The following is an 11,279-nucleotide window of genomic DNA, read 5'->3' as shown; positions in this document are numbered from 1 at the left end:
GAAAAACAACTGGCAGCAAAGGCAGGAAGGTGTCCTTTCCAGCTAAACCAAAGAGGAATATAAAGATAATGAAGGTTTGATCACAGTTTGAATCAGTCATATTTCATTCATTACAGTGATGTACTGAAAGATCCAGGATCAGTCCAATTCATCAGCACTTTGATCAAACTCTAGAGAAATATTCTTCGCAACATTGCTAACTCTGGTTTCCTCCCAGCTATATTGTATTATTTCTATCTGTGCTGTATTTTTCCTAACTCCATGTATTGTGTTCATTATTGTAACAAGTCTGGGCTTGTGAGGACATTCCTGACAAACATTTATAATATTGCGCAACTGACAGCAAATGACAAAATCTCAAGTTCAGACAGGTGCAGAGATTTAAAAATCAATACATGCACACACATGCAAACCTGAGCTTCAAGTGGAGTCACAACTCCTTCCAGGAAGCATCTCACCTATCTCTTCGTGTTTAGTGTCCAGAAGCTTCTTGTTCGTGTCTCTATTTGAAGAAACTGTAAGTTTTCTTTGTTTCCTCCTTTAACAGTTTGTCTTTAGGAACTTTACTGTTTGTTTCTGCTCTTTAATGTTTGTTTAGCTGTTATTTCAGGGCAGACTTTGGATCACTCTTTTATTTGAAGACTAATCCACATGATTATAAATTATTGATTGACTGGAATCAAACAGTTTGATGAACAGCTGATGTTTGATTCATTTCGTCACAAAACAAACTGTGTGTGTTTATTTCCTGGAAGAAAACTGTTGACTCTCCATTAAAGTCACACACAGCAGTGTGCTGCTGTTTTACCTTCAGTCCTTTCAAAACAAAATAAAATAAATGTTAGTTGTAACGTGTTTGATTGTAGTCAGGCAATTAAATTCATATTTCCTTCATGGATCATTAAATCTATTTGTGTTATCATTTGGTTTTCTCCAAATGAAGTTCTTCCTAATGTGTAGTGTTTGAAACCTGGAACCAGAATGCCATATGAAGGAAATATAAATGACTGATTGCAGAGCTGCTGATTATAAACTGAATAATTGAGTAGCTCTAAACAAATCCTAAATATTCAGGTAATTAATGATCATTTCTGTTTTAAAGTATCATTGTGAAAATATCTGCTGTAAGGGTTTGATAGATTTCTTTGTTTTTCATGATAGGACCATTAGCTGCTGGAGCTTCTAACTGATACTTGATGGAAAAACAACAAATCTAGATGCTAATTGGAAGCTAACTGACATAACCAATGTTCAGTAGCATCTCTGGTTAGATGTTCACATTAATCCTGAATGTTACTGGATGGAAGAACAGTAATTTCTTTAGTGGCAGCTCATTTCAAATTCAAATTTTCTATCAGATGAACAAACATCAGCAAACACAAAAACTGTTTGTGTGCAGTTTGTTGCACAGTGTGTTGCTAGTTAAAGGTCTAGCTGCTGTATTTCACAGGAAGAGAAAAGAGTGCAAGATAACTTCACTCAGAGATGGAGAAAGATGTAAGAAAATACAGGACAGAAGAGGAAGAAAGAAGGTTATATTTAAAGGTAAGGGCTGCTTGATAAACTGCAGATTTAATGCTTACATGTAATGTCATCGTTTTAATTACATAATGGATTTGTATATGATGTGTTTTGATGAATTATGTATTTTCATTTTGGAAAATGTCCTACAAAACAAACAAAGCTATACAAACTTGTGTTATTCAGATGTTGCATGAAAGTCCTAGTTTTGTGAAGGGCAAACAGGTTAGCTCACATTAATGTGGTGAGTTTTTTTTTAGTAAAGCACTGTGTTGGACTGGTGCATAGTGGCCTTTGGTCCTCATTGTCAAAATTAGGTTACATCAAGTGTAGCAGAGATGAATTTGTATTTAAGCTGATGATGCTTAGATTTATTCACTTAATTGCATAAAGATAGCATACATATTGTAGTGTGGAGTGAATTCAGTTACGTAAATCTACAAAAAGCAGCAGGTTAGCTGATCACATCATATGCACTGAGAAAACCTACTGAAGCTCACATTAGAAGAAACTGGACTGTTTTGGTGTGGAGTCAGTCACCTCTAGAGTGTAGGCAACAAAAAAAATGTTTCTTTTTGTTTGTTTGTTTGTTTTTTTTTAAAACCTTTTTCACTGCAGGTGTCCTCAATAACAGATTCAAGCTAAGTATATTCATTACACTTGGATTTGTAATTTGGATTTATTTGGATTAATATATGGGTTCTTTTGTACAAATATGAACTTATTATCATATTGACACAGCCCAAGGTTCAGTTACCTTTGTACAAAAATCTTTTAATAGAATTGTCCTTGATGCCTCAGTGCTTCAACATTTACAGGAGTATTTTTTTAACCCAGGTATCTGTACTTCTACTTTTAGTAAAGAAAGTCTGTACTTTTGCAACCTTGGGTGACGTGGATGTGAAGTCAGCAGCATGGATCAGTGTGAGGACAGAGAGGAGGGTGTCCCTCTCTCTAAAACCACTCTGTGTGGGGAACATGAGAGCCAGACCGAAGCTCAGAGGTGAGATGACATCTCTAATTGTCTATGACTCTTCTCCATGTCACAGCTCAGCACTCACATCATTGATCCATCATTATTCACAGGAACCAACCTGGACCTGAACCCAGTTGTGTGTCCTTAAGGAGTGACTGGTCTGAAGAGCGCCTCATTCATTTTAAAGGAAACCAGCGGTCTGCTGCAGAGAGGTGAGCTGTTAGTAACATGAACTCTTTGATAGCTCAAAGGAAGTCACTGAACGAGGAATTCCTTTATTCTATAAAACGTGTCCAATATGTACACGTATAACATGTGCTTCAAATGTCTAGTTAGTCTTTTCCCCTTAATATAAAAACAGAATATTGTACTTAAAAATGTATATTGATTTGTGTGTTATTAATTCTTCTGAAACAGTAATGCATTCTCATAAACTTAGAAGTAATTAGAATTAGCAATGAAAACATGAAGGCGTGTTAGAGCCCTGATGTCAGTTCAGGAGATAGAACTAAGGTGAAAAGGAAAAGTAAAACATTTTAGTAAGATGTTAGTGACATCTAAATAAAATTCCTGAACATATGTCAGGCTCTAACACACAAGAAACAGCACTAACATGATCATTTTTTTCTGATATTGTTAAAATAACGTAATGTCACCATATTACTCATGCAACCCTTCCATTTCTGTATAGCAGACAACAGGCTGGGAAACAAACAAAACAAGTTAGCTATAATCTAATGTTATGCCAGCTAATGTTAGGCTTCAGTGTCCTAAAGGTCCCACTTTTCCGCTGCTAAGCAGTTTACATTCTCACATCATTTGACAGTTTATTCAATAAGAGCCTAAATTCAACAATATTTGTCAAACTCAAGTTAAGTCAAGTGGCTTTATTGTCATTTGAACCTTAAAGAGTGGCACAGTATACAGTGAAACAAGACGGTGTTCCTCCAAGACCATGGTGCTACATTTAACAGCAACAGTAATATCCACTTTAAAGAAAGTTCCACTAATGCTGGCTAACAGCAGCAAAAACAGCAGCATTTACTAATAGGAATCTTAAGAATATCCTTAATTCACCCCAGCATCACTGTCACTCAACAGAAGTGACCTTCACTGACTCACTGAGTCGTATCTGAGTAAATATATGTGGATGAGATTAACAGCAGCCTGACAGCCTACATACAGATGAATGGCAGCCAGAGTTGTTTGCCCAACAGCTGCCACCATACTTAGGATCATGCACGCGTATGATTTTGAGATGTAAAAAAAAAACAGAAATCAGTTGCCATTAATGTGCAATCTACTGACATGTGGTGGGAAAATTATAAAAACTATAACTTTGAAATTGTGCTGCTTATAGCAAGACCATCAGTACTTCTGCAATTGTGCAAATGGTGGTGTTTACTGTGGGTGACACTGTTACACTGCCAACGCTAGTTTGGAGTTTCCTTCTGCTCATGCTCAACATACAAATTAGTTTTTCAGATCATGAAGGTATTCTAAGTCTTCATCAGTTTCTGTAACAGGAAATTTAAAAAAGATTATTTTCTTTTCTGTTTAACAGGATCTATGAGAGACCTGAATCTGGAGCTGAACCCAGCTGTGTGTCTTTAAAGAGTGACTGGTCTGAAGAGCGCCTCATTCACTTTAGAGAACACCAACCATCTGCTGAAGAGAGGTGTCACTAACATGAACTCTTTGATACCTGTCAGTTTGGTTTCCTGATTTAAATGAACGTCTCGATGTTGTTTTGGTCTCTAAATTGCATTTCAATGAAAGTAAATGAGTGATTAATTCCTTAATTCCATAAAACATGTTCAACATGTACATTTAAAGGTCCAGACAGTCATTTTTTGTTGTTATTTAATAGACAGAGAGAATTTAAGAGAATTTAAAGGCATTCATATGCCATGGAGACAAATTTTAACTTGTGTCTGCATCTTCAGACCCAAGATATGATGGATCACACCTATATTTTATCATCTGAGGAGGTATCCCATTCACCAAAGAAGCAGAAATGTGAAAGACAAAGACGGTGCAACTTTCATTTGGATAAATTGCCATCCTCTTCCTCCTCACATCAACTCTCATTTCCTGAACTGAAGTTAGGGCTCTAATAAACAAAAATATGTATGGACATGCTAATTTAGTCCCGATATTGTTGCAATTACTTATTGTACTTATTGTAACTCAAACTGCTCATAGTAAGACTATCAATTGTTCTGCATACTGTAAATCAGCGGTCCCCAACCCCCGGGCCTCGGACCGGTACCGGTTTGTGAGTCGTTTGGTACCGGGCCACGAGAGTTGAGGCTCAGGTGTGAAGTGTATGGTTTTCAAGGTTTTTATCGGTTTTCAGCGTTATTTTGTTATTGTTTTTATTGTTAACTCTGTTTTCCTGGGTCTTTTCATGTGTGTTATGAATAAATCTTCTTTTTTTCGGTACCGGTACTAGTTTTATTTTGTTGTATTTATCCACGACACCTTAAAGGCCGGTCCGTGAAAAAATTGTCGGGCATAAACTGGTCCGTGGCACAAAAAAGGTTGGGGACCGCTGATGTAAATGACTATTTGTCTGTCACCTGTTGTCCTATTGTTACACTGCCAACACTAGTTTGGAGTTCCCTTCTCATCATGCTCAGCCTGCAAATCATTTTTTCTTTTGGATGATGAAGGTGTTCTAAGTCTTCATCAGCTTATATAGCAGCAAAAGAAAAGTACATTTTTCTTCTCTGTTTAACAGGATCTATGAGAGACCTGCTGAACCTGGAGCTGAACCCAGCTGTGTGTCTTTAAAGAGTGACTGGTCTGAAGAGCGCCTCATTCACTTTAAAGGACATCAACCATCTGCTGCAGAAAGGTGATCTGTTAGCTACATGAACTTTTTAATGAACTCCAGTTTGGTTTTCTGATTTGAATAAACTGTGTGATGTTGTGTCATGGTCTCTAAACTACATCTCAATGGAAGTCAGTGAGCAAGGAATTCTTTTATTTTAATAACCATGTCCAACATGTACACGTAAACTCCTGTTAATGTTATCGTATACAAATTGCAGTCCAAACACATCATTCTCTCTAATACTATATAAATTGTCTCTTAAAAGCATTTGATAACTGAAATTCCACTTCAGCAAACATAGAATAATGTTTATCCAAATTCTTTCTTCTATCATTTATGTTGTGTTGTATACTGTATAATGTAAGATATCCTTATTGATTTTACCCCAAATTATCAAGTAGTATTCACTGAAATCTAGTTTTCATACAAATTGCTACTGTATCTGAAAAAGAACTACTGTATTTGTACAATAGTTCTAGATAAGGATGGACATCCAGACTTCAAACATACAAGCAAAAAGGACCTGTGAAGTTGTTACAAAAAACAGAAAAAAGGAAAAGAGAATAATATAGTTTTTTGTACTCACTATCTCACTTTATTAGCTCCATGCACATATTAGTCACATGCATGATTAACTCTTAACTCTTTTATGTGCCACCTTGACAACTCCCTTTAAACTGACTTCACTCTGAGTTACTTATACAAACCTGAGTTATCATTTACTAAACAGTAGCATTCTGATATTAATGTGTAACCTTAATTAGTTAAACTTTTCTGTTTTAAAAAACAGTAACTTCTTATAATAATGACTGTAACATAAAGATCTCACACCAGGTTTACAGATTATTCTATTTCTTTGAAGTGTTTTGTTATGTCCATCACCTATCCTGAAGTGTTTCTGACAAGAACTCTGTTGTTCTTGGAGAGTAGATAGATTTTAAGTCCCATGAATAGTCCAGCCGGGTTATTACCAGTAGGTATTATAGCTGTTGCTCTGTAGCATATCAGTTCTAGCAGTGGATCCTCTTTTTATCAGAGGGAGTTTGTCAATCTGAACAGCATGCTTTGCAAGAACATTTCCTTGGAGGTTGTGTAGACTTCATTTGACATTAACAATGCCATAGTCTCTACAGAAGTCTTTTTCAATCTCACTAATGTACTGTCGACTGTTTTCACTAGTTATTATAATAATAATAATTTAAATTCACTTTTATTTATTCTGCTGCTTCATATTGTGAGGTAAAAAACCCTACAGGAATACAGAGAAAGCCCCAATATGCTGAGGGTACTTCAACATAATTTCTCATTAGCTCAGTCACTGATGCATATCACGACTCTTTATGATTTCAACATTATCCCTTTTTATTTCAGTTATATAGGAATACTTTTTTCTCTCAATGAATTGTTTTTTAAATCATACATTGTAAAATAAGAGATTCTCTGAGATTCTTCAGTCTTCTTAGTGTCTCACTTATTCCTTCCTCTCATTCCTATCACCCCTTACACAAAGAGACTCTCTGAGACCAATATCAGCATTAAGATAAGAGATAAGATAAGATATACCTTTATTAGTCCCACAAGGGTTAATTTCATGTTAAGGCTGCTCACCTACTGCACACAATGGCGGCGCCATCTTACCCTCCGACCATACATACATTACACAAAAACATCACATGGGCAAGACAGGTCAGAGAGGTATAACAATGGAAAATACACCACATGAGGACAGATAAGGAGAAAAAAATAACTCCCTCCAAACTGAGCTCCAATAGGGAGATCAGTTTGAGAACAAAAAAAAACACCTCTGCACATAGCACATGAAAAAACTCTTAATACACCAAAGAAACACATGACAAGCAACAGGGGTGGGTAAAGGGTAAGGGACAGCCAATGTAGACAATACATCCGGGCCTGCAGCATATGCGCTGGTCTCCTTGATCCACCGTCAGCATTGGAGGGGAATTAGTACTAAACATACCACTCCACACAAAATCTCAGTTAAAAGTCAGGTATTGGAATCATTTCAATGGTTGGGCTATTTTTTTTCTTATTCATCATATTGATTAGACCTTTATTCGATTATATTCTGACTAGAATTAAGCATCACTAACTATTAGCACTTTACCCATAAAAAGACTGCATGTTAAGTCATTTTATTCCTTTTTTCGATAAAGTTAAGCTGGGGATCTTGATCTCTATGACAGCGTGCAGTCCAGTCCTCTGCCCTTTGTTTATCCAGAGAAAGCCACATATAAAAAATCCAGTGGAAAAGAATTCATTTTTGTGTCCATGAAAATGGATGGCACAGTAAATGGTTCTTTAAATTCAAGGAAAAGACTCAAGTTCTTGGACTTCTTGGAGTAAGGATTTAAACAAGATTGAACAAGATTAAAACCAAGATTGACTGATATTTCCAGAATCTGATATACAGTTTAACGTTTCAAACTTGAAGTTTGCTGAGCATGAAAGCTTATCAGAACACGGCAAGAACTTAAACTCAAAGAAAAACATTAAACTGAGCTGTTGCTTCTTAGTCGGATCAGCAAGAGTAGTAAACTTTTACAATTACAGGAGTCCTCTCGATAACTGTCTTTGTCAAAGTGTAATTTCCTGGACCTTTATTCAGTGCCTGAACTAATTTTTCATGATTTCTCCACAGAGTGGACTGGGAGAGCTCAGAGGTTCCCAGTGGTCAGTCTGCCCAGCAGCATCAAACATGTCTGGAAAATATATTTATGGTCTGTACTCTGTACATATATAACAACTACTTTTACAGCTATGCTGGTAACAGATATCATTGCTCTTTGTAGATTTCTGGATTATCTTAAATGTTCAACATAGCTCTGCTTTTTGGCTCCATGATTGGGTCTGATTGGGTCATTTGTATAGTATTCTGTTACAGCGGCTGGAGGACAACATCATCACTTTTGTGAAGATGGAGCTGAAGAAAATCCAGAGACTTTTGAGTCCAGACAACCCAGAATGTTCAGAGAAACAGCAGGGAGGTGGGACCTTGGACAGTAAAGATGAAGAAGAGCAGATGAGGAGTGGGAGAGGGGCTATTCTGAAGATTGCAGTGCAGTTCCTGAAGAGAATGAAGCAGGAGGATCTGGCTGAGCGTCTATGGAACCGTAAGGGGATTTCTCTTAAAATTTCAACCTCTGGATAAATAGAACATTTATACTTAGTCTTCAGGCAATTGGAATTTTTGGATAGTTATGCACAACTCGTTACTTTAATTTATTACTTGTGTTTTTTCAGAAGTGCTTTCTCCACTTTGTGAATGTGAACTTAAATTGAACCTGAAGAAGAAGTTCCAGTGTGTGTTTGAGGGGATTGCTAAAGCAGGAAACCCAACCCTTCTGAATCAGATCTACACAGAGCTTTTCATCACAGAGGGAGGGACTCCAGAGCTCAGTGATGAGCATGAGGTTAGACAGATTGAAACAGTATCCAGGAAATCAGACAGACCAGAAACAACAATCAGACAAGAAGACATATTTAAAGCCTCAACTGCAAGTAATCAAACAGTAAGAACAGTGCTGACAAAAGGAGTGGCTGGCATTGGGAAAACAGTCTTAACACAGAAGTTCACTCTGGACTGGGCTGAAGACAAAGCCAACCAGGATATCCAGTTCATATTTCCATTCACTTTCAGAGAGCTGAATGTGCTGAAAGAGGAAAAGTTCAGCTTGGTGGAACTTGTTCATCACTTCTTTACTGAAACCAAAGAAGCAGGAATCTGCAGCTTTGAAGACTTCCAGGTTGTGTTCATCTTTGACGGTCTGGATGAGTGTCGACCTCCTCTGGACTTCAACAAAATTAAACTTCTGAGTGACCCTAGAAAGTCCTCCTCAGTGGATGTGCTGCTGATAAACCTCATCAGTGGGAATCTGCTTCCCTCTGCTCGCCTCTGGATAACCACACGACCTGCAGCAGCCAATCAGATCCCTCCACAATGTGTTGATTTGGTGACAGATGTCAGAGGGTTTACTGATCCACAGAAGGAGGAGTACTTCAGGAAGAGATTCAGTGATGAGGGGCAAGCCAGGAGGATCATTTCCCACATCAAGACATCACGAAGCCTACACATCATGTGCCACATCCCAGTCTTCTGCTGGATCACTGCTACAGTTCTGGAGGATGTGCTGAAAACCAGAGAGGGAGGAGAGCTACCCACAACCCTGACTGAGATGTACATCCACTTCCTGGTGGTTCAGGCCAAAGTGAAGAAGTCAAGTATGATGGAGGAACTGAGACAGATCCACACTGGAGTCCAGAGAGCAGGACGATGATTGAGTCACTGGGAAAACTGGCTTTTCATCAGCTGCAGAAAGGAAACCTGATCTTCTATGAATCAGACCTGACAGAGTGTGGCATCGATATCAGAGCAGCCTCAGTGTACTCAGGAGTGTTCACACAGATCTTTAAAGAGGAGAGAGGACTGTACCAGTACAAGGTGTACTGCTTCATCCATCTGAGTGTTCAGGAGTTTCTGGCTGCTCTTCATGTCCATCTGACCTTCATCAACTCTGGAGTCAATCTGCTGGAAGAGGAACAACCAACAACAACCATGTTGTCTAAATTATTTAACAAACCAAAACTCCAGTATATCCACCAGAGTGCTGTGGAGAAGGCCTTACAGAGTCCAAATGGACACCTGGACTTGTTCCTCCGCTTCCTCCTGGGTCTTTCACTGCAGACCAATCAGAATCTTCTACGAGGTCTGTTGACAGAAGCAGGAAGTAAGTGGTCAAACAATCAGGTAACAGTCCAGTACATCAAGAAGAAAATTAGAAAGAATCTGTCTGCAGAGAAAAGCATCAATCTTTTCCACTGTCTGAATGAACTGAAGGATTGTTCTCTAGTGGAGGAGATCCAACAGTCCTTGAAATCAGGGCATCTCTCCACAGACAAACTGTCTCCTGCACAGTGGTCAGCTCTGGCCTTCATCTTACTGTCATCAGAAAAAGATCTGGACATGTTTGACATGAAGAAATACTCTGCTTCAGAGGAGGCTCTTCTGAAGCTGCTTCCAGTGGTCAAAGCATCCAACAAAGCTCTGTAAGTATATTTGTGCTCATCCATTTCGTTACAAAATATGGTTGATTCAGTGATTTCTTTCATCACAAGTCCATATCGTACCATATTACCAAATTACTTTTATTAATTTTAGTACAGTCTATCCCTCTTTAGTCTCTCAAAAACAATTAGAATGTGAACAACAAGCACCTACTAAATAAATCCCCCCCCCCCCCCCCAAAACAAAAAAAATGGCTTCAGTCCTTTAAACACCCATGTCAGGGCTGTATGCCTTTGCCATTTGGTGCTGAACTAATATCAATAACTGTATCTTTCACTCAGTGGTTTCCATTTAGATACAAAGAAAGAATTTAGTTTTCCCTAAACAAATTCAAATTATTTAAGATTTGTCCCAGGATAGCATTTAATTAACTGGCGAATTGTGTTGTTTGGCTCATCTGTATTCATCATTTGAATTTATCTAATCACATTTTCTTTCTCTTCTTTTTTTAGACTGAGTGCCTGTAACCTCTCAGAGAAAGGCTGTGAAGCTCTGTCCTCAGTTCTCAGATCCCAGTCCTCTAGTTTGACAGAGTTGGACATGAGTAACAATAACCTAAGGGATTCTGGTGTAGAGCTTCTGTCTGTTGGAATGGAGAGTCCACACTGTAGACTAGAAACTATCAGGTTAGCTCAGGTGATTTGTTTTTACGGGGAAAAAAATACATTATTAAACATAGGTAATTAATAGGGGTGCGACGATATTCGTATCGATATTGAACCGTTCGATACAGTGCTTTCGGTTCGGTACGCATATGTATCGAACAATACAAAATTTGTAATTTATTTTATCAACTTTCCTTCTGACGATGCTGTCTGTGTTGAGCGCTCAGTGAATCTGCGTTCGACTACTCCGCCCTG

General features: G+C 38.1%; 1 protein-coding gene across 1 annotated transcript in view; it reads left to right on the top strand.

The window, feature by feature from the left end:
- Positions 1-393: 393 nt before the first annotated feature.
- LOC102292762 (NLR family CARD domain-containing protein 3) overlaps positions 394-11,279 on the top strand; it is a 28,494-nt gene continuing 17,608 nt past the window's right edge. Inside the window, 11 exon segments of the mRNA XM_014329675.2 lie at positions 394-517; positions 1,451-1,545; positions 2,381-2,524; positions 2,608-2,709; positions 4,062-4,175; positions 5,241-5,357; positions 7,996-8,074; positions 8,239-8,467; positions 8,598-9,569; positions 9,572-10,400; positions 10,872-11,045. Coding sequence (XP_014185161.2) covers positions 2,436-2,524; positions 2,608-2,709; positions 4,062-4,175; positions 5,241-5,357; positions 7,996-8,074; positions 8,239-8,467; positions 8,598-9,569; positions 9,572-10,400; positions 10,872-11,045 — 2,705 coding nt within the window. The 5' untranslated portion in view covers positions 394-517; positions 1,451-1,545; positions 2,381-2,435.

Source organism: Haplochromis burtoni, unplaced genomic scaffold, assembly GCF_018398535.1.
Source record: "Haplochromis burtoni strain Fernald_Lab_line unplaced genomic scaffold, NCSU_Asbu1 Contig_602, whole genome shotgun sequence".
Classification (NCBI taxonomy): Eukaryota; Metazoa; Chordata; class Actinopteri; order Cichliformes; family Cichlidae; genus Haplochromis; species Haplochromis burtoni.
This window is presented reverse-complemented; position numbering and strand designations above follow the sequence as displayed.